The sequence below is a fragment of the Dipteris shenzhenensis genome, chromosome 18 (genome assembly GCF_047967505.1).
Source record: "Dipteris shenzhenensis isolate YYH24624 ecotype China chromosome 18, Dip_SZ_1.0, whole genome shotgun sequence".
Taxonomy (NCBI): Eukaryota; Viridiplantae; Streptophyta; class Polypodiopsida; order Gleicheniales; family Dipteridaceae; genus Dipteris; species Dipteris shenzhenensis.
In genome coordinates, this window is record NC_141613.1 from 10,033,220 (window position 1) to 10,057,639 (window position 24,420).

The following is a 24,420-nucleotide window of genomic DNA, read 5'->3' on the forward strand; positions in this document are numbered from 1 at the left end:
ATCCCCTATGATCCTTATGTTTTCATCCTTCTGTACAAAGCAACAATGATGAGTATGAGGATGAGTAGTAGAGTTAAAATCATACCACCATGGTTTACCTATCGTCCAAGTTGCGGCCTGCTGGTATTGTGATAATTCTTTCTATCTTAAATGGTGCGTTGCCCTATCAGCTAGATTTAGACTTAGATGCTCGTTGGGGAGAGACTAAAAGACTTTCAGCTCTACGACGCAGGTCAGTCCTTCTAGATCAGCCAGCGATCTCTATGGATGAGGATCTCACACCTCTACAGGATGAGGACCTCACAGGCGCTCTTTGCTGTAGCAGCGGGATCAGGCCCGGAAGGAGGGGAAGTGGGCAGTGGTACGAGAGGGATGACTTCTTATAGGCCGCCGTAGGGCACCTGCCCCCTCCCCTACATAGGGAAGTGGGGTCTATGAGACTCAGATATCCGAGACCCTGTCTTGCGCCATTTGGAACTATAATGGTATCTTATGGTCAGAACCAGGGAACTTCTCGGAATCCTATACAGGCTACGACATAGTCTTTTATACAGAGACACATCAGAGTCCAGAGCGCCCTCTTCCAATAGTTAGCGGATATACATGGGAGTCTTCCTACAGAGATGAGACGAGGGGTACAAGAGGAGTTAGAGGTTCAGGTGGAGTTGCAGTTCTTTTCAGATCCACACTTCAGGGGACCATTTCAGTAGAGCAGAGAGATACACATTCCAGATTTCTTTGGATCCGGATTCGACACATGGACAGCCGGGATCTGTTTGTCGCAGTTTGCTACTTCCCCCCTGATACCTCCCACTTTGCCAGAGATATCCGAGGTGATGATGAGACATCCCCATTTGCTGCCCTTTATCAGTCCATCGTTGACTTCTCTAGCCGCGGAGAAGTCCTCCTAGTGGGGGACTTCAGCGCGAGGACAAGGGCCCTTCAGGTACCAGTTCTTGACTTGAGAGATGATTCCACTCTACTATCAGATATTGACCTTGAGGAGGCAGGTATGCTACGGGTTTCGGCTGATAGGCAAGGTCCATTCTCATCTTATGTGCAGGCCCTATTAGACCTTGGCAGAATACATGATCTCATTATCTATAATGGTCTTGACAGATGGCCCGCTTCAGGTGGTTTCACATGCTTTCCACATGGGGGGGACTCCTGTGTTGTTGATTACATCATGGGATCCCGTGTCTTCACATCTCGCATTACTGACTTCACTGTAGCACCTCTCCCCCTAGGGATTGATCATAGATACATTTTCTTTAGCATCTCCACCTCCCTTCGCATAGCACCTTCCACCCCACTTAGTGCTTACTCCACCTACCACGATATATGCTTTGATCAGGATCACTCACCTTCTTACTCTGGCCGTCTGTACATACTTCTCGCTGATATTGACTTCATACCCCTTTTAGAGGATCATGTTGCCCTTGTCACCCGCTCACTACACGAGGCTGCCATTCACGCTTTTCCCCACACCACCCGCTCCACTCGTCCACCACTCCCTGGAACCGTACCCTGTAATAGTTGGTACGATGATGAGTGTAAGGCTTTACGCCGTCAGCTCAGATTCGAAACCAAAAACAGTCTTCCGAGCGCACTAGATACGCTACGCGAATACCGTAGACTGGTACGGAGGAAGAAACTAGACTTCGTTCGTCGGAACGAGGAGGAGCTATTGAACATTTTGTTTAGTAACAACTCTAAGGACTTCTGGCGGAGATTTCTAGAATGGTCCCCTCCCAGATCTGGTTTGATTATGCACGCACACTTTATGACATCCCAAATCAGCCAGTCCCTAACCTCTCACACATGCCTCGTCCCACATCCTGCATCCTCTTCACTAGAGGAGAGGTAAAGGATGCCGTAATGAAACTTCATAATGGCTGAGAGAAGGATCATGAGGGGCTATGCACTGATTTCATTGCATATGGGATTAACCTCCTAGCCCCGATCTTAGCAAAGCTTTTTAATGAAGCTGTTTGTTTGGGATTTCCACACACTTGGACCATTAACACTATCTCACCCATCCACAAGGCAGGGGATCCCATGAGCCTGGAGAACTACAGGACCATTATAATTGGACATGTCATGTCCAAGATTTATGCATCAGTACTTGACTTCGAGGTTAGCAGACTTGCAGAGTGTCGAGGACTTAGAGCAGCAAGACAGGCCGGATTCCGGCATGATCATGGAACCATGGACCACATTCTCACGCTTAGATGTATCATCGAGTAGGCGAGGTCACGGAAGCAAAGGATTTATTGTTGCTTTGTGGATTTCCGCAAGGCATTTGACACGGTTTCGAGAGCCCATCTCATACGGCGCCTACAGGACTTAGGTTATGACCAGGAGATCATTTGGGCTGTCATGGCACTTTATGAGAGAGTTTTAGGCAGAGTTCGGGCAGGAGTTGGGGCAGGATCCAGGTGGGCAGACGAGATCATGAGCACCATCGGGGTCAAACAAGGGTGTCCTTTGTCGCCTACCTTGCTTGGCCTCTACATTAACGAGCTTGAGACAGTGATGCAGACACAGGGGGGTGTAGGCTGCTCTCTTACGGGCACGCTGATCCAGATTTTGCTCTACGCAGATGACGTGGCTCTCTTGTCTTCCTCTCAGCAGAGGGGCTTTAGAGACACCTAGATGCACTACAGTCCTTTTGTGAGTCTCATGATTTGAAGGTCAACCTGGGTAAAACCAAGGTCATGATCTTCAATACATCTCGAGCCATCATGCGTCAGGAGCAGTTCACATTTGCGGGGTCATCTGTTGAGATAGTTTCATCATACACTTATCTTGGGGTTATCTTCTCCGGACCCAACTTCACTATGAGACCCGCGATGCAGGCACGCTTGAGTAGAGGGTATGCTTCATTGGTCAGACTAGAGAGGCAGTGCTTCGTTCGCACTTTCAGGATCCACGCACCAAGGGGTTGCTTTTTGACTCCTTGGTTCGTCCAGCGGGGATGTATGGCAGCCCTTGTTGGGGGCCAGACTTGTCGGATACAGAGTGGGCCCATGTGGAGCGGCTACAGGTTCTCATGTTATCACAGAGGATTCGTGGTAAGTCATCCATTCCTCACCAGATCATTCAGGCTGAGTTTGGGTCACCCCCTTTACAGCTAGATGCTGCATTTCAGGTCATCACGTACCTGTACCGAGTTAGGGAATATGGGGATTATACCTCGGGGCGTAGTAGGCTACCATGGATAGCTCTATCCTCTTCTATGGCACTTGCAGCAGGAGGAGACCAGAGGTGCTGGTATGCACGTATAGAGAGATGGTTTGAGCGATTGGGGCTCCACATGGATAGACTACCTCCCTTCTAGTACAGCATGGATGCTCCGTTTTCTCCCCTCTTATCACACGAGGTCAACCAGGTTATCCATGAGGATCTACTACAGCTACACACATTTCGGACCTGGTTGGGACCGAGTGAACTCCCAGTGAAGCTTAGCTTCTACATAGATCACTTCTTACATATCACAGTGGAGGGTTTCATTGACCCACCAGGATAGACGTAGATTCACCCACCCCACTCATTGAGGATCTCTCTTGGGCAGTTCCGGGTCTCTTCACACGGATTTCGCATCGAGAGTGGCAGAGCAGAGCGAGTACCCAGGGAGAGGCGCATATGTACACTGTGTGACATGTAGGAGGTTGAGACAGAGGAGCATTTCATCTTCAGGTGTCCTGTGTACTATGAGATCCGAGGGCGTTTCCACTGCCTCTTCAGGGATAGTTATGGGATTTTGGTCAGTTTTCTCTCCTACCCAGACCAACGGTGTTTGGCAGGTTTCATTCATGAGGCACTTAGATACCATGAGAGGATACTCCGAGCAGGGAGACAGGAGCAGACTTCTTTCTCGGTTGATCCCCCTCAGAGCTCTATCACGGAGTTCTTTTAGCTAGATCACATGGACCCCCACGAGACGAGACCTCGACATGATTGTGACTCGGAGCCTGTGACCCGACAGCTCAAACAAAGGGTCGACACACGGATCACACTTGGGGACATCCCCTACTTGTTTAGAGTGTGAGCCCTCGACCGACGGGGGTCAGAGTAGCCCTGGTCAGACGCAGAGTTACGAATAGGAGACGTGCGAGGACCGCATCTCTGAGTGGCCGATAGCACTCTATTGCCGACTTCATGCCTCCACTGCCTCATCCATCCTGATATCTTGTTGCTGCCGATGATGATGATGATATTGATGACGATGATGAGATTGATATATAGTCGACCATCGACATGACTATGTTGTATTTAGGACTTAGTACTGCCATTCTGCATTTTTGCATTTTGCATTGGTATGGACGCTCGTTTAGTAGCTCCACTACCATAGCTTGTTGTATCAGGATTTTCATAGTCTCATAGACCCATCGGTCTTCCGAAGACTTTAATAGTCTTTAGAAACCCAGTATAGCTGCTTATGCTTGGGCACTAATGACGACATAAGTGTTGCTTTGCTTGCTAAGTATGTCTTCCTTTTGTTTTTCTTAAAAGTTTTTGTTTACCTCTTTTTTCTTCTCTTTCATATTCTCTTTTATTTTCTCTTTTATTTTCTGTGTAGATTTTTGATCTTTAGAACAACAAAAAATCTAAATTTGTATGTTTGGACTTATTCTAGTCTTACAAAGGTATATTTCTTTCTTTTCTTTCTTTATTGGCTCTCAAGTCACATAGATTTTGAGGTAGAAGCCTTACCCTTCTGCTTGGATGCCTTGCCTTTTCCTTTTACAGAATGGGCAGTTTTAGCCAAGAGAACGGGACACTTATGCCATACATGCCCTGGCTTATGTTTCTTACACCCGAAACATTTTCCTTTCTTAATCAACTTCTTCTCCTCTTCCTCCATTATAGAAGGAAATGGCACCCATCCAGGACGTGATTGGCTGTTCACATCCCTTACAAGAGCTTTACCATTCCCTTTATTATTCTTAAACCGGTTTGGTTTCCTAAAAGTGGGTATGTTGTTGGTCTTAGATGTTGACCCACCCTCCTTATTAAAGGGTTTATGAGGATTCAATTTCCTCTCGGCTATTTCAGCCAGCTTAGTGAGGTCCTTAAGTGTGGTCGGGTTAAACATTTCAACCTCGTATCTTACTTTTGGGCTTAAGGCTGCTAAATACTTCTTTCTCCTATCTTCCTCACGCTTTTCGGGTAACTCTAGAGAGAGTTTCCAAAACTTGGCTGTAAAATCTGCATTACTCTCATTATGGAACTGCCTAAACCTCTCCCAAGGAAAGGTTAGGTTCTCTTCATGCCTCAGTGGCATGAAAGTGGCCTTCAGTTGCTCCACAAACTTAGCCCATTCATGAATAGGCTCTTTTCTTGTTTGTGACAAAGACCACCACATTAGAGCATCCTTTTGCAGATGCAATGTGGCAAGAGCAAGCTTCTCTTGCTCGATCTTGTCTTGATGGGCAAAGTATAGCTCAAAATGGCGAATCCAATTGAGGATTTTGCCAGCCTCCCTTGCCCCATCATATTTGGGGAACTCAATTCTCTCTCGGGGTTGGAATTTGGATCTCTTAGAAGGGGTACTGAACTCTTCATCCCCAAAGTTTAGAGCCCTCTTAGTCCCTAATCTTGTCATAATGGAATGTTCAATCATATTGCTAAGCTGAAAAATCAGCTTATCCACAGGAGTCTCCTCTCTTTCTCTTGCACTTGGATTATAATCCATGTGTGCTGGATTTCGAGTTGAAGGCATAAACTCATCACCTTGTTCTTGGATGGTCTCATTTCTTCTTTCATTACGAAAGGAGAACTCCCTATCAAGAGGTTCTTGAAGGAGAGACTCCTATAAATTTCATCATACTCAAGATGTGTGTAACTCTCACCTAATCCATTCTCTTCAGGAGGGGGTGAAGGTGTTCTTTCTCTCTCTCCTTGGGGTAATGGAGGAAAAGGAATAAGTTCATTGTTATATCTCCCTTCCCCTTCCATTCTTTCCTTTTAGTAGTACAAGAGAGAAAATGACTTGCTGTAATTTCAGAAAAGGGGTTTATTTTATAGGAAAAGTCAAGTGTTGTAGAGTTGGTGGTACTTATCCGACTCCCGCTTTTCATGTGTGCAAGAACCACTTCAAATGACCTCTTCTTTCCTCTCTTTTAGGCTTTTCTTCTTGTATTTCTGCTGTAAACTGGTACACTCTATTTGGGCTACTTATTTTGAGTGGATTGGAGCTCTACATACGGTTATAGGGGGTACTTGGTGGGTGGATCACCCCCTTAAAATCTTTTTCCGATCCAACTTTCCGTTTGGGAGAACGGGGGGGTCTCTTTTCCTTACAGGTTAAGGATTTTTAAGGGTATATTTACACGGGGGTTTCACCCCGTTCCCGTCCAAGAGTAAAATTTTCCAAGAAAACCCTTCTCTCATACCCTGAGGAATTCAGGCTTTAGAGGAAGGAGAGGTTTGCTTGCAACCGGAAATTAAGGGTTTGCAAGAAACACTGTGCGCAGCAAATACGTATCAGAGAAGCATTCCGTCTCTGGACTGTCGCTCGCTCCTCCACGTTTCCAGATTGCTGCCTCTCGCTCTCACGCGTGGTGCGCTGCTGGCCTTCACATACAGGCCCTCTTCTTTCTGATTCGCGAGATGACCTTTGCCCGTCCCCTTGCTGCTCCCTCGCCTTCTTCTCGTCCCGGTCGTGTCACCATTCTGATACCAATGTGAAGAACCATACTTCTCTTGAATGCAAATGTGTGCAATGCATGCAGAATTTGAATGCAAATTGGCCCTGTAATGGGGAAGAGTGCCCTCGTGAGAGTACTTGTTTCTATTTCGACCTACATGCAAGGTGGGAGAGAGAGGGCATATGAATGTAATGTGGTAGAGAGAATGCTATGTGAGATTCACAATGAAGGGTGATACCCTTTCATTAATATCCCTTGAGATCACTCAAGTTCCATCTTCCCATTTACACCTACCCTTATCCTATGACCCATGCACCTACCATTTAATGCACTCTAATGCACCCTTCCCTTTCCTATTGCCCCTAAGACCTGGACACGTGTGTGCACATCTTTATTACTAATCATTGGCCAATGTTACATAGTTTAGCGACACTATTTGTACCGCTTGATTGATCATAAATACAACATATAACCGCACCATCAAATTGGCGCCCAACAATAATAAGGTTCGAACGACTGTTAATTAACTAAATAATGATTTCTCTTGTCATGACAGAGTGAAGGAGATTTGAGAGGCTATAGGTGATTATGGGGTTCATGATGATTTGGAGTAAGGCCTCAGTCCCCTATCCTTTAGTTAGGTAGAGTTTGCTATGAAACTACTTCAGACCAATGCCATCTTTTAGACAATGACATGTTTGCACCGCGTATGGGCTATGCGTAGCTTGAGATTACCAAGATTGGCCTTGGAGTTATTCATGTGACTAGCGGACAAAGGAGTCAGCATGTTCTGGAATGCACATATATCATGATGGTTTTCTATCTAGGGTACCCAAATGGATTGACTCCTGCCTTTGTAAGTAAACCTAGATGCCCTATCTCCCGAATTCCATGAGATGAGACCAGCCGATCATACGGTTGGATCTACTTTGGCTTCACATGACACGGATTTGGGGGGAACTAGGAGGTTCCCACCAAGCTCCAGTTTTATCGCGACTGCTTTTTAAGGATGGGGTGATTATCAAACCCTAATACTCGGGTGATAGGCGAGTCTTACATGCATTGAGGATTGCCATTGGGCAGGTGCGACTATCGTCCAACCAGTTGGGGATTGAGGTAGGAGGGTAGTAGGCATGTCAAGAGAGTAGAGGATGTGCAGACTTACACATTCGGGGAGGTGGAGATGGAGGATCACTTCATGTGTAGATGTCCGGTATATTATGAGATACGTGGATGAGATCATTGCCACTTTCTGGAGGGGCTTGGTTTTGTACCCTTGACCGGATGATTCATTTCCTTGATCAGATGTGTGTCGGCATATACATGATAGAGATGTGGAGACATAGAGAGGCCCTATCGAGATAGATCAGATAGCAAGAGGAGATATCATCACTCGAGGCAGCGAGGGATTGGACATAGATGCATGTCATAGACTTTAATGCATTTGAGTTAGCATTCGGACATGGAGGAGAGGAGGGGGAGGAGATAGCTGCGATGAGGGAAGAGTGGAATAGCGAGAAGAGGAGAGATGGAGCTGGAGTCATAGAGACCAAGCACAGAGTAGAAAGAAAGAAAGAAACTTTATTAAAGTCTTCGGAAGACCGATGGGTCTATAATAACTGTGAAAATCCTGATACAACAAGCTGTGGTAGTGGAGCTACTAAACGAGCATCTATACCAATGCAAAATGCACCACCTTTATTAGACCTTAGGACTTTCATGGTCGACCCAGACTCATAGTCCACAAAAGCACACCATTCCCGGAACCGGGAATAGGCGAAGGCCTTCTGAGCTAGAAAATAAATCCACATAAACCTGCTGAAGTCATCAACCAACGGCATAAAAATACAATGCACCTCTAAGACTAGGGACTGTCATAGGTCCACAGAGTTCACGTGAACAATCTCCAGGGGTGTAGGAGCCCGCTTGCAAGCCTGCTTCGGAAAGGCCTCTCCGTGCTGCTTCCCCTCGTATACATGAACGGCACTGACCATGCTTGCTACCCACATAAGGTAAAACCAAGAATCATTTATTCCCAGGCAGCTCTTTGTAGTGCATCTACATTTAGGTGACCAAATCGAAAATGCCATGGATCACCTCGAGGGGTCCTAGTGATCGAAGAGAGGGCTGACAAAGTATAAATACAATGATCCACTGTAACTACCTGGCTGGTTGCTTTATCCATGACCTCCACGTAGTCTACATCGAACAGAACAGTCGTGCCAAGCGTGCATGTCTCATATATTGACAGTAGACTGAAACCAAGGGAGGGAACAAACAATACCTTTGAGGAGTGCATCTGCCCCTCTGTCGGCAGAAATGATGTCGAGACTGCCTTCTCCATGAACTTTGATGGTTGAATTGTCTTCAATGCAAGTGTCACCTCTTGAAACTGCAAAATTCTTGAGTTCAGCTGGGGATGGCCTCATATTGTGAGACATGCCACTATCTACAATCCAGGCCCTGGAGTCTTTTGCTTGAAGTGCGGCCCTCGGACAAAGGCCGGAGTAATTGCTGGCAAAAGAGGAACCGGTACCCTTACTGGATATCCGTAGAGGGCATTTCCTTGAATAATCACCTTTCTAGCCAGCTTTGCCTTAAGTGCTTCCTTCTCTGCATCTGTCTTCTTGTCGGAAGAGGTCCTGCTTCCTTGGCTCCTTTCCTTTTGTAGAGCAGCCAAGGCCTCCGAGCTACTGCCTTGGGAAGGACTCTGAAATCTCTCCTCATGATTGAGCACCATTGGTACCAGCTCCTCCCAAGTCAACATATTTATCCTTCTATTGGTGATCAAGGACGAATAAAGTGCAGAATCCCGAGAAGACAAGTGGGACAACAATGTGATGGCCATGCCATCAGATGGTATTTCCTTCCCTACCTGAATAATTTCTTGCTGAAGCTCCTAGAGCTTGTTGATGTGCTTCTGCATTGATGAAGAGTTCGTGGGATCCAACAACCTCATTTGAACTTCCAGAGACACGCGCTTCATGGGAGAAGTTCTGTTGTACAAGGATGCCAATTGCTCCCATATTCCTTTGGCTACCGTCATGTGCTTCACATGATTTATGATCGGAGAACTACAATTCAAGAAAATGGAAGAATGTACCCTTGCATCTACTTGGTCCCACAGTTGAGCTAGCATCTCAGCCTCCTCCTGATCTAGGATATCGAGGTTTGCTTCAAGGGAATCTGCCCTCAGCACCCCCACCAAGATGAAGTCTGCTAGATCATATGACTGCAGGATGGACTTCATCATAACTTGTCATACACCATAATTGTTTCCATCCAATTGACAGTCCACTAGGAATGTGGGTAATACGGTATCTTCACCTTATTCTCAGCCATCTCTGACAGGGAAGCCATGTCGGAAGGAAGGAGGAGTAGAACGGAAAAGGGCAGGTTGGGGGGGGGGAGAGGAGAGAAAGGGGACTGAAGGGAAGAAGAGAGGAAAGAGCTGGCAGAAGACAATGAAGAAGCCTGCAGCCAAAGATACCTTCAACTCCTCGCAGTCGTGCCTTGAAAAACACCACCTCTTCGATCTGAAAACACCCTTCAAACAAGTTGCCCTTCCGTACCGTCCACACCTCCTCACACTCCTCTTCAAACGGCTCCGCATAGCAGCCCGAAATACCTCCAGTTTTCTGGCTCTAACTGCCCTACACAACTCAGGTCTTTAGCCAATATCATGTGAGAGTGCTGCGGAATCTGAACAGCAAAAGAGAGCACAAATTCTGTGAACAGAAATCCAAGAAAGAGAGAGAGAAAGTTTGCACAAGAGACCCAGGAAAATGCCTCAGATACCAGGCAAAAACCTTGTTCAAGTGTTGGTAGAACGTGAGGGGAGGAGCCCTATTTATAGGGCTCCCTCACCAGCCCACCTGGCCGACTGAAGGGCCAATGCTGACCAACCTAGGTGTTGGTAAGCTGAAAGGAAAGCAAAGAGTGGACACAAACTCAGAATACTTGCATTATGGAATGAAGAAGAGTGAGGTCCTTAAGTGGGCACCTCATACATGCTCACTGACATCACTGATGACTTCAGAGCTCCACAATCATCTCCTCAATCTGCTCCTAGATTCTCTCAATCATCCTATGTGGCTCTCCACCACCTAACTGTGCTTGTGGGCACCTAACTGTGCCTCTAGCACTCACACATAGAAACCAAGGTGTGCCTGAGGCATACACCTTAAGATATCCCATCAAACCCCCCCTCAAGGGAATGCCTCAGGCTATGTCAAGGATACATCTAGTCTCATAGTTTCTCATGCCATCTCATGGTGGTCAAGGATAAATCTATGGCTAGGTTCTCATGCTAGCAAGGGTTCCCATGGGTGTAACGTAAACAAAAGGGATACAAAAAGACCTTCCAATGGTTATCTCCCCTGCATGTACATGCACACAATGTCTGCAGGAGGTACCATGGAGCAAAACATACACATGGCCTACATCATAAGGTGACCAGAGGTGTTTACAAAACACACAAAACACAATAGTTTATTTCATTCATTTTGGAGGACTATCCAGGCTGAGCCATCTAGCAAGTTTTAGATACAATATGTACATTAGACTAAAAGGGACTACTCACTTCTTACAATCCATCATCCTTCAGCTGGCTTTGGGGGTGAGCCAAGTAGAGGTTGGGATCAGAAGGACTCCTCTCAAGCCCAATCCTATCAAAGAACTCATCTATCCGCTGGTACCATGCTCTGGGGGCCTGTTTCAACCCGTATAGTGCCTTCCTCAATCTGCAGACTTGTGATGTGGACCCTGGAACATGAAACCCTGGGGGTTGCTCAACATAAACCTCCTCCTCCAGGGTCCCATGAAGGAACGCAAATTTGACATCCATCTGAAAGATGGGACCAATTGTGATGTGCAGCCAAAGCTATGACTGTCCGGATTGATGTCATCCAAGCAGTTGGGGCAAAGGTCTCATCAAAGTCAAGACCCTCTCACTATAAAAAGAGAGATCTGGAGCATACATAGAGATGATTTAAAATGCATAATCTTCAAAGGATGCCTCATCTTGTGGAGGCTCATCAACTGAAAGTAGATTTGCATTTTCAGTCTTTGCTTTGGCTCTGCAAAACTTCTCATGATGGTTGTTCTTGCCACAGTGTTTGCATGGGTTAATTTTGAAGCAGTCCTTTGAAAGGTGATTTGTCTTTCCACAGTGATTGCAAGGGGTATACTTGCCCTTCTGGACTTTTACAGCATAAACAGTGTCATTGCCTTTGCTGAGCTCCATATGCCTTTCTTCTTCTTGGAGAGCAGAGATAATACCTTCAAGATTAGGATTAGGAAGATTTTTCAAAGTGGTAACTATGTGATCATAATCTTCAGGCATACTCTTAAGTAACACTGCCATAGCATCATCTGGAGTAATAGGAGAGTTGATAGAAGCTAATTGAGTCATAAGACTCCGCATATAGTTGACATGAGCTGCCAAAGTAGTGCCACTAACCATCTTCAAAGAAAGAGATTTTAAGTGATAATTTAGAGATGTGAGAGCTAGCACCAAAAATCATGTCAAGCTTCTGCCAAGCTTCTGAAGGAGACTCTAAGTCAGAGATGTGAATATAATCATCTCCTAAAGCAAGAGCAATGATACCATATGCTTTCTCCTCTCTAGCGGGATCCCTTGCCGGGCGTGTCGGAGTTGAGGATTCTCCAGCATTGGAGGCTGTAGAAGAAGCGGTTGGAGTCGGTTTGACAAGTCCCCAGAGGTTCTCCCTCATCAATGCAAATTTCACCTTCATCTGCCATGTGTGGAAGCCCTTTCCATTGAACTTCTCTAGATTCAATAGGGTAGCCATGAGAGGGTCTAACCCAGATATTGGGCAGTGTCTTTCTCTCTTACAAGGCAAAAAATAACTGAAAGGCTTCCAAAATATAAGCACTTGATGTAGCAAAGACTAGTAACCAATATTCAATCAATGATGCTTCTTCTTACAAGCTTCATAGAGGTGACTAAAATGAATACTTTCCAATCAAAACCAGGTCTAGCAATTCAAAGAAAAACTGAAGCCACACTTGTACTGATGCTATTGAAAACTTCAAAAACTCAGAAGTGCTAGAGTAGCATTTTATGTAGCATCATCTTCAAAAACTTGTCAAAACTGTCAAAACCAAAGGACTGAACTTGGAGGGCTTGTAGCTCACTCTTCAAAGCAAGGAAAAGAGGGCTTTCTGAAGCAAAAGAAAGCTCATATACCAGAGAGGATCTAGCACAGAGGTTGGACGAAATGGCGCACGCTATTGCCCGGGGGAGTTGCTGCAGGCTGAACCTGAGTTTTGACGATTTCTCCTTTGTTACTGAACCAAATGAGCTGAAAAATGACTCAAAATCTTCGTCTTGAGGTCGCCCATCTACTCCTAAGAGGGCTCAAGCAATGGCGCAGCAGGCAAGGAGTATTGTGCAATAGAAGAATGGCGAAAAAATGCGCTGTTTGGAGAATGGCAGCCAACAGAGACGTTTTTTTTTCAATTGCTTGCAGGTGGAAGTTCGCCCATACTAGAGGAGTTCGCAGCTCAGAGGGTTTGGGCAATGGTCGTTTGTAGGCAAAGAACCAAGCTCTCAAAGATTTTGGGAAGGAGGAAAATGGGGAAGAAGAAGATGAAGAAGAAGAAGATGATGTGGCAGAAAAAAAAAAATGTTGGTAAGCTGAAAGGAAAGCAAAGAGTGGACACAAACTCAGAATACTAGCATTATGGAATGAAGAAGAGTGAGGTCCTTAAGTAGGCACCTCATTCATGCTCACTGACATCACTGATGACTTCAGAGCTCCACAATCATCTCCTCAATCTGCTCCTAGATTCTCTCAATCATCCTATGTGGCTCTCCACCACCTAACTGTGCTTGTGGGCACCTAACTGTGCCTCTAGCACTCACACATAGAAACCAAGGTGTGCTGAGGCATACACCTTGAGATACCCCATCACTAGGGTCAGGTGTAACCCGACCTACTGGTCAGGTGATGGACCAGGTTGGGGGCCTGGTTGGCCCCCGAACAAAGGCGCCTAGGTGGTGCCTATGTGGTGACTCCTTGGCAGCAACAACGAGGGCCTGGGGATGGTGAAAACAGCCCTGCGCCCCCTCTTCCCTACCTGCAGCCATTGCATTTTCATGGTGGCCTGAAAAGAGACCCCGAATCCATCCCCTCCTACCTCACATGGGTGGGCAGACCCACGACAATGGCCCTCTCTCTATAATACAGTAGATGCTACCTCTAACACATGCCAAGAAAAGCCTAGCAATCTGCGCCGAATCCGTTTGTCGACCAACTGCTGACAGTTGATCCTCACCACTTTCATCTTGGTGATGTGATCTCCCATTGTGTCTGCCTCCTCCATCTTCATGTTGCAGAGTTCTATTTCCAACTTGAGTCTGGCCGTGTTGGTGGTCTTGTACATGTCCTTCATCGTGGTCCATGCTGAAAATTCCGTGTCTGCCAGTTTGTGAGGGGGGAATGAGTTCACAATCATGCCAATAATGATGACAAGGGCCTCTGCATCTCACAATGCCCAATTCCGAATTGCAAATGGAGCTGCTGGCGTCACGAGTGCTCCAGCCACATTTTGGACACCTTGTTGCCTTAGCTCCACTTACATTGCTACCTTCCAGATCATCTGAACCACCTGGTGGCTCCAAATCTCCATCTTTCAGAGAGGGTATAGAGCTTACCCGATTTCCCAAAGCTTGGAAGAGGCAGTCTAGCAGCCCATCACGAGGAAATGAAGGGTTTAGGTGGAGCACACCTGTCTGAATCTGGATCACCCTCTTTCTTGCAAAGGGTACTTATCCTTTAGATGTAGAAGTCAAGCTTGATCTGAGATCGCCTTTCATTGGTTCTCACCCTCTAGCTCCCAATACTTGTGAGTCTTCCTTAGGGATCTGATATCGTGTTAGGAAACAGAGGTGGATGTTGCTTGCTACAACCAACACTCCCTGCAGCGGAAGATAATGTATAGCGTATGCCTAGAAACCACACAATGCTAATTCAAATTATACTTCTTTCCTCAATGTGTACAAGTGCAAAGAGAGACGCAGACATCAATTGACAATGCTCAAGAGGCACTAATATGTATTGTCCTAGAGATGGACCAAAACCATGTGCCAGCATCTAGCAGCAGCATGCGCCTTAGATATGGACCCCTGGTACTCCAAGACTGTTCTACCTACCTCCTCGTGCCACCTTCAAAACACTCTCAGCCTGCCTGTCCTCCTGGAGCTTCAGTGGGCTGTGTAGTGATGTCCGCTCCAAACGGACAAGCAAATTCTCTGATCTTGCAGTGTACTGCTCTTCACCCTTCAGATGATCTGCAGGCTGGACTGCATATTGCATGGACTTCCTTGCTGCTCTTGACTTAATGCACAATCTTTGGCCCACCAACAATGGATGCTGGCCTCCTTGCTGCTCTCCAGACAAGCCTATTGTGAGGCACAACTGATGGGTACAAATGACAAGGGCTTGGACCCTTTATATAGGGCTGGAGCCTGTCTGCAGACTGGGATGCTTTCTACTGCAGAAAAAAGTCTGCCCAAAACAAGCGATCTGCTGCCCAGCTCTGCTCCAGGCGCCTGTCTGCTGCAGGTTTCTGCCCTGCCCTGATCTGTCAAATGCTCCTGTTTGCTGTGCATTTCTCCTGTGCAGCTTCTGGTGTTTGCAGACCTGCTCCAGCCATCTGACATAGCTATGACAGCCCAGCCTTGCTGTCCTTGCAGTGTGTCCTCTGCTCCAGGATGGTGCTGTCTCATTCACTCTCTTCTGACAGATTTCCATGCTGTCTATGCTGTCCACGTGGCAGCTTGCATGCTGCCCATGTGGCAGCCCTGCGTATGTCTTCAGATTTGCCCCCATGGCGTACCATTCATTGGTCATGTAGCAATTCCTGTATGCTGTTGGTACGCCTCCCCCATGTCCTCATTTGGGGGCTCATAGGTGGGGAGGTAACTTAGATAACTCCAACTTGCACCAGCCCACGATGGCTTGTATTGGATTGACTTTTGGACGTACCTTTGTCTTATAGGCCTGCGAGGCATTTGGAAGACGGTAATGTCTCTCTCTCTCTCTCTCTCTCTCTCTCTCTCTCATTCTTACATTTTTCATTTGCAAATTTCTGCTGTTTGACAGGATAGATTCTATAGACATTAAGATTAATGCTATGGTTATCCAGTATTGGTTTTTTAAGTCTAAAATCTCTAAGAGTAATTCTTTTTTTAAATTAATTTTGCAGCTGGTAGTGGAGAAAATGTTGGCTACTCAGGGTGTGAAAAGAACAGATCTGAGCAGAGAAGAATTTGTGGCTAAAGTTTGGGAATGGAAGAAGAAGTAAGTGAAGAGTTTCATTTCTAAAACTCATCAGAATAGCTTTCTTTGTTTTTTCGGGTTCTATGTTGAGCTTATGTGATAATCCCTTTATGTCTTGTGAAGTTTGGTGTATGCTGAATTCCAACAGGTGAATTGTCTGCAACAAACTGTTTGTAATGTGGTATACTCTGAGAATCTCTTGTGCATGTGGAGCAAGATGGGAATGTTTCCATTGGATTAGTTTTCAAGCTTTCAAAAGATGTTGTAATATCAAGATAAAGCACAACAGCAACAAAATAATTTTAGTTAATAGTCTGTGCTCGCTATGAGCGTTTTATGGATACAGAGCTTATATATATGGGGTTGAGAGCTACAGGAGAGTTCCTGAAGTTTTAAGTAACGGAATTCTTTCAAAATGCTTTCTAATAAGCTATTCCTTGCTTTAGAAGCTTGCATTTATATTGATTTTGTTTTCTTTGTTGATATTCCTTTAGTTTCATATTCCATGTGTAAATATTGCAAAAGTGCTCATTTGGTGGGAGAAGAAAAACTCGAAATGTATTGTGTTGGTCCTCTCTCATTTGGTGGGAGAAGAAAGACACAAGCATATTGTGTTGATCCACTCCTCAACATTATAGCACTGTTACAAGGGGAGTATTCTGCTGCAGGTTTGGAGGGGCCATAACATGTCAGCTTCGTAGGCTGGGAGCCTCTTGTGACTGGAGCAGAGAACGCTTCACCCTAGATAACCAGCTAAGTGGTAATGCTTCTTTGAACACTCTATTTCAGGCTGAAATTTTATGTATTCATCTGGCTTCGCTATCTTCTGGAGCATTGATATTCTGTCACTTAAGACTACGTTATCTTTGATTATGCGAGCACTAAAGACATATTAAATTCTCTCTATCATTGTTTTGCACTTGCCCATTGTGATTAACTTCTCCTACTCTTTTCATTTGTTTAAGTACGAACTATATCTCTTTATAACGGTTCTGGTTGAGACCTCATCGTAGGGATTGCATTTGGCCCAGTGCAGGCTTTATTATGACTAAATCTGCTCCAACTAAGCATTGTGATGTGCTTGAACCTATGAATATTAAAGTGGAGATAACTTTACTCGTTGGCTGCTGATGATGTCTGTGTATGTGTTATAGGATGTCCATGTATTGTTAATGATCTGAAGCTATGGGAGTGGCCTGTGCTTAATTCTGGACCTTAAAATTTTGTTCAAAGTAAATCTTGAGTTCAATGACCTGTGAGATGTAATTAAAGTTATAATGTTTATCAGCTCAGTCTTAACGATTGTGAAGGGGTGCAATTCTGAATACATCGTGTGTGCTTTCTGTTTGCTCAAAAATTGAGAGTTCAAAAAATCCACCTATTATGCACGTAATGCACCTATCATGCTCATAATGGACAGAGGCTTTTTCTTTGAACTCCCTTATGTACAGGATAAATGGGCACGGCAAATGGGTAAGAGCAGTACAGAGAGCTCTGATTTTCCTGAAGGCTCCCAAAGAAGAGCTGCCAATGCCAGGGCTAAGACAAGTGACATTGAAATTTGAAACTCAATAGCTTGACAGATCAGATGAGGGACTGGACAAATTCAGAAAAGCCAAGGAAGATCTAAGAAAAGAAAAGGTGGTGGAAATGCAGCAACAGAAGATAAACTCTAGGGACTTGAGGGCTGGTACAAATGACGGGGAAAATGAAGAGCATGGGAAAAAATGAGATAGGTACTATTGATACCTATGGATATATTGAACTTGGCTCTTTTGATTTGCTTAGATGAGAGCAATTGCAAGATGTTGGACGTATTTGATATGGCTCTGCATGCTCTTGGGCAACATATTGCATATAATTACCATGTATTCCATCACTTTTTACAAAAAAAGAACTCGATTTGTGTCAGCTTATCGTAAGTACATCTAAATTACATGATGAATGGGCAGAGTGGATATGTAAAGAATGGATGAGAAATGGACTTTTGTGATGATTTTTATTTGGTAATCAATGATTACTCACATACCTTTGCTGAGATAGAAGCAAATGGTCTTGACTATGATTTGAGTACATGCTATTTTTGATGGGTGACACAGGGGGGTGTAGGTTGCTCTCTTGCGGGCACGCTGATCCAGATTTTGCTCTATGCAGATGACGTGGCTCTCTTGTCTTCCTCAGCAGAGGGGCTTCAGAGACACCTAGACGCACTACAGTCCTTTTGTGAGTCTCATGATTTGAAGGTCAACTTGGGTAAAACCAAGGTCATGATCTTCAATACATCTCGAGCCATCATGCGTCAGGAGCAGTTCACATTTGCGGGGTCATCTGTTGAGATAGTTTCATCATACGCACCAAGGGGTTGCTTTTTGACTCCTTGGCTCGCCCAGCGGGGATGTACGGCAGTCCTTGTTGGGTGCCAGACTTGTCGGATACAGAGTGGGCCCGTGTGGAGCGGCTACAGGTTCTCATGCTATTACGGATGATTCGTGGTAAGTCATCCGTTCCTCACCAAATCATTCAGGCTGAGTTTGGGTCACCCCCTTTACAGCTAGATGCTGCATTTCAGGTCATCACATATCTGTACCGAGTTAGGGAATATGGGGATTATACCTCGGGGCGTAGCAGGCTACCATGGATAGCTTTATCCTCTTCTATATGGCACTTGCAGCAGGAGGAGGTTAGAGGTGCTGGTATGCACGTACAGAGAGATGGTTTGAGCGATTGGGGCTCCACATGGATAGACTACCTCCCTTCCAGTATAGCATGGATGCTCCATTCTCTCCCCTCTTATCACACGAGGTCAACCAGGTTATCCGTGAGGATCTACTACAGCTACACACTTTTCGGACCTGGTTGGAACCGAGTGAACTCCCAGTGAAGCTTAGCTTCTATAGAGATCACTTCTTACATATCACAACGGAGGGTTTCATTGACCCACCAGGATACACACAGATTCACCTACCCCACTCGATGAGGATCTCTCTTGGGCAGTTCCGGGTCTCTTCACACAGACTTCGCATCGAGAGCGGCAGAGCAGAGCGACTACCCACGGAGCGGCGCATATGCACACTATGTGACATACAGTAGGTTGAGACAGAGGAGCATTTCATCTTTAGGTGTCCTGTGTACTATGAGATCCAAGGACGTTTCCATTGCCTCTTTAGAGATAGTTATGGGATTTTAGCCCATTTCCTCTCCTAGCCAGACCAGCGGTGTTTGGCAGGTTTCATTCATGAGGCACTTAGACACCGCGAGAGGATACTCCGAGCACGGAGACAGGAGCAGAGTTCTTCCTCGGTTGATCCCTCTCAGAGCTCTATCACAGAGTTCTTTCAGCTAGATCACATGGACCCCAACGAGACGAGGCCTCGACATGACCGTGACTCGGAGCCGGTGACCCGAGAGCTCAGACAGAGGATTGACACACAGATCACACTTAGAGACATCCCCTCCTTGTTTAGAGTTGGAGCCCGACCGACGGGGGTCAGAGTAGCCCTGGTTAGACGTAGAGCTACGACCAAGAGACGTGCCAGGACCGCATCTCTGAGTGGCCGACAACACTCTATTGCCGACTTCATGCCTCCACTGCCTCATCCATCCTGATATCTTGTTGTTGCTGGGGATGATGATGATATTGATGATGATGTTGAGATTGATATATAGTCGACCACCGACATGACTATGTTGTACTTAGGACTTAGTACTGCCATTCTGCATTTTTGGCATTTTGCATTTTGCATTGGTATGGACGCTCGTTTAGTAGCTCCACTACCACAGCTCGTTGTATCAAGATTTTCAGAGTCTCATAGACCCATCGGTCTTTCGAAGACTTTAATAAACTTTCTTTCTTTCTTTCTTTCTTTCTATGGAGAAAATGCGATCTTACTCCTCTTCAATCAAGGGCCTCGTAGCGACTCCTGGATGCACTCCACACCTATCTGTTTTCGTCCGTCATAGAAGGAAATGGCACCCATCCAGGACGTGATTGGTTGTTCACATTCCTTACAAGAGCTTTACCCTTCCCTTTATTATTCTTAAACCGGTTTGGTTTCCTAAAAGTGGGTATATTGTTGGTCTTAGATGTTGACCCACTCTCCTTATTAAAGGGTTTACGAGGATTCAATTTCCTTTCGGCTATTTCAGCCAGCTTAGTGAGGTCCTTAAGCGTGGTCGGGTTAAACATTTCAACCTTGTATCTTACTTTTGGGCTTAAGGCTACTAAATACTTCTTTCTCCTATCTTCCTCACTCTTTTTGGGTAACTCTAGAGAGAGTTTCCAAAACCTGGCTGTAAAATCTGCATTACTCTCATTATGGAACTGCCTAAACCTCTCCCAACGAAAGGTTAAGTTCTCTTCATGCCTCAGTGGCATGAAAGTGGCTTTCAGTTGCTCCACGAACTTAGCCCATTCATGAATAGGCTCTTTTCCTGTTTGTGACAAAGACCACCACATTAGAGCATCCTTTTGCAGATGCAATGTGGCAACAGCAAGCTTCTCTTGCTCGGTCTTGTCTTGATGGGCAAAGTATAGCTCAAAATGGCGAATCCAATTGAGGATTTTCTCACTCTCCCTTGCCCCATCATATTTGGGGAACTCAATTCTCTCTCGGAGTTGGAATTTGGGCCTCTTAGAAGGGGTACTCAACTCTTTATCCCCAAAGTTTAAAGTCCTCTTAGTCCCTAATCTTGACATAATGGACTCCTCAATTATATTGCTAAGCTGGAAAATCAGCTTATCACAACATGAGTCTCCTCTCTTCCTCTTGCACTTGGATTATAATCTGTGTGTGCTGGGTTTTGAGTTGAAGGCGTAAACTCATCACCTTGTTCTTGGCTGGTCTCATTTCTTCTTTCATTACGAAAGGAGAACTCATCAAGAGGTTCTTGAAGGAGAGATTGCTGTAAATCTATTTGTGGGTTATCATACTCAAGATGTGTGTAACTCTTACCTAATCTAAAGTTCAAAATGAAATTCAAATCTGATGAAGGTATGCCATTGTATGCAAAATGGAATCAATTTAGAATAGCCCTTATCCTTTTGCTTGGCTGAAACCTGAACCACATTTTCTTTGGAAGGGATAGATTTAGATGGCACATCACCCAGTTTGGTAGGCATAGCCTTAGGCCCCGGGCCATAAGTTGGGGGGGGAGTATTTTCTGGAGCAATAGCTGTAGGTGGGAGCTGATGCAGGACTGCAGGACACTGTGAGGCTAAGTGGCCAAACTTATGGCATGTGAAACAAGCACCTGTAAAGACTCCCCATTTCAAATCAAAATATTTTTCACCGAGGGGAACATTCTCCACTTCTACCGCAATAGAAGGAGGGGTTGGGTGATCTGTATCCCAAAGAACGCAAAAGCGATTGCGATTACCTGAAGGACGGGGTGGGCATATAACTTGCCCCAAAGTAGCTGCCAAACTTGGTAACTCAGCCCTCATATAGTCCGGAAAATCCACTACCTCAACCCATACGGGGCAATGATGTCGAATGAGGCTGTGGTAATCCTTGTTTGGCGACCATGGCATGACATGCACCATTTGTCTGCCATAGAATAGAGGCGACATCTCCAATATCTGCTGACGATATGAGGCATCCAAAAAATGCACTTCATAAAAACCTCTGGAAGCAAAGTATACTCCTTCAACAAAGCAGCCTCCCAACAATGCCTGAACCCACTGGGCCACATCATTTGCTGAAGGTAACTTTCCTGGGAAGAAAATGATGACTGCTTGCTGAGAGAACTTTCGAAGAGGAGCAACCAATGAAGGCAGCTTCAACAAAGCAGCCTCCCAACAATGCCTGAACCCACTGGGCCACATCATTTGCTGAAGGTAACTTTCCTGGGAAGAAAATGATGACTTCTTGTTGAGAGAACTTTCGAAGAGGAGCAACCAATGAAGGCAGCTTCAACTTATACTTGATGGCCGGGGGAGGTTTGGCCCACTCCTTCCGGCTGTGATGAAATTCATCTTTAAGCATGTCAAAACCATAGTGAGCGTCTACAGAATCTGCAGTAGAGAAATCAAGTTGCTGTCTTTTGGAATCCCAGGATGAATCCTTGCGAGAGTAACTTTTGAACTGGTCCTCCATGGAGGGAAACAGGGCGGGATTGATGAAATTGCAGAGGTGGAGCAGAACTGTACGGCAAGGTAAAGAGTGGAAACAGAAGCTGTACGGACATTACAAAAAGTACAGGCCGTACGGTTGTACGGAAGATAGGCTACGAAGGGACTGAGTCGTACGGAAAGGTGACGCAGGAGCTGTACGTAAAATAGAGATGGACGGGGCTTGTGATGCGAAACGGCGATTGAGGCTGTACGGAAAAGGACAAAAGGTACGGATATATAGCGGGGGTGAATATCGAGGAACGAGCAGATAGGGTCGGGGCTGCGCAGGAAGGAAACGCGCTGACTGTACGGCGTCCGTACAGATGTACAGCGTCTGTACGACTGTACGAGCAGGGCGCGGGCTTATATGGAACCTGACGCGGGCCTGTACGGGGGCTTGGGGAGGCTGAGCAGCAACGACTCACACACACACACACACACACACACACATTTTTTTTTGTAGAATCTTTTAGTCATATATTACAAAGAAGCTATCGAATCACACACACACACTTTTTTTTGTAAAACTAGTAACTATATTATTAACATGAGATCAATGTACATGACATTAGACTCCGAGATAGAGCCTAATGAGAGAACTCAAAAACAATCAGAAAACACTTCAAGGCTAGTAGCATCCAAGTCCCTCGCAGCATAACTATCATATAGAGATTGCTTGAGGGACATTCTGAAGAAAGCATATGCCTGAGGAAACTGTTGTCCCATCCTAGAATGCAATCTCTGTGTCCAAATGGTCCATAGTACCCAAAAGCGAGTCCAGTGAAAGAAAAGTAGGAATGGAGACATCTGAGATGAGAAGCATCCAAACATCCAGAAGAGTTTCCCGAGTCTGATGGAGGGAAACCGAAGCTGGAGCAAATGAGAGACATGAGTGATCAATATCCGGGAATGCGAGCAAGACCATAATACATGAGGAACTGTCTCACGGTGATGAGAGCAACGGGGGCAGGAAGGGGAAGCAATGCGACGTGCTGCCAATTTCACCCCAATGGAAAAAGCTCTCACTATACATCTCCAGAAGAAAAGCCTCTGTTTCAATGTAAATTTGGCTTTCCAAATTTTCTTGAGTCGTGATTGCCACCAGGATAAAGGCCTATCCAAATTCCAAAGAGTGTTGGCATGCTTATCAATCCTTGGCGATGGAAGAAGAAATCTGTAGACCGCCGAGGAGGTCAAATTGTGCATTGAAAGCGAACAGATAGCAGGTGATGGAAAGATCAGATTCCAGTCCAATAATCTGTCCTGTGCAAACAATGGAGGAACAGGAGCAAATGGCTGCAACATAGTTGTAAGTATTCTCCAAATGGATATGTGATGTAGACCCAAAGGGAATGTCCTGCAAGCTTGTGGAAATGATAGCATGTAACCTTGTTGATCCACTACATCTCCAACCGATCTTATGCCCAATTTCATTAGATTATACGCTTTAATAGGTGCCTGTAAAGCGAGGGGCGATTCAAACACCTTGCTCCAATGGATGCTTTCCAAGCGAAAGGAATTGCCATGATGAGAAGAGACACCTGTCCATTTAGCATAAGAGAGAATTCTCTTCCAATCATGAATGAAAGCAGTAGAAAGAGGACAACCAGGAATTTTCCCCTGAAATGTGGTCATGACTGCTTCCCAGTGATCCGTAATCCAGTGCCCATATGTATGGGACGTCATGTTTCCACACATGGCTGCTAACATTATGGCCCATGGCTGTTTTTGCTGAAAAAAATCAGCAATCATAGTACTCTTTCTTGCCAACATATGAAACTGAAGATTGAGAATATTCAGCCCCCCATGAGTCTTAGGTGAACAAACAGACTGCATTGAAAGTAGCCGCAAAGCCTTTTTGTGAGATTTGCTTTTCCAAAATATCTCTATGGCCTGGGACATATAGGAAGCCAAATGCTTATGAGACCAGGAAAGAAGAGGCAAATAAAATTGCACATATGCCATAATGATGGATTGGACTATCCGAAGTCGAACGTGTAGAGGCCAAGTGGATAGATGCCAGTATTCCAGCTTCTTGTTGATCTTTTGAAGCACCCATTTGAGCTGTTGTCGCGGGGTAATATTCCAGCCAATGGGATACCCTAAGTGCCTCACAATAGTATGGGAGGAAATAATGTGACCGGGCCAGAGAAGTGCATGCCAATCAGCTTCTTTCAAAGCTAGAAGATTTGATTTCTGAAAGTTAATATGCAGTCTAGCAGCTATGCCAAAATTATTCAAAGTATGCATCAAATGAGATAGGTCACTTTGAGAATTCCGGGGCATGAAATATGAGTCATCAGCATATGCCTGTGCAAGAAATGGTTGTGCCCCTGGAATTTGCAAG

The 24,420-nt window shown here is 45.5% G+C and overlaps 1 protein-coding gene across 3 annotated transcripts in view; it reads left to right on the plus strand.

The window, feature by feature from the left end:
* The window catches only part of EMB2247 (protein EMBRYO DEFECTIVE 2247), a 122,694-nt gene that overhangs the window by 5,688 nt on the left and 92,586 nt on the right, over positions 1 to 24,420 (plus strand). For all 3 annotated transcript variants that reach the window (XR_015542605.1, XR_015542606.1, XM_087389562.1), the window contains exons 5-6: positions 15,888 to 15,982; positions 16,630 to 16,721. Coding sequence is in view for 1 of the 3 variants with exons in the window: in XM_087389562.1 (XP_087245688.1) it covers positions 15,888 to 15,982; positions 16,630 to 16,721 (187 nt within the window). In the remaining 2 variants the exon portion in view is untranslated. The remainder of the gene's footprint in view (positions 1 to 15,887; positions 15,983 to 16,629; positions 16,722 to 24,420) is intronic.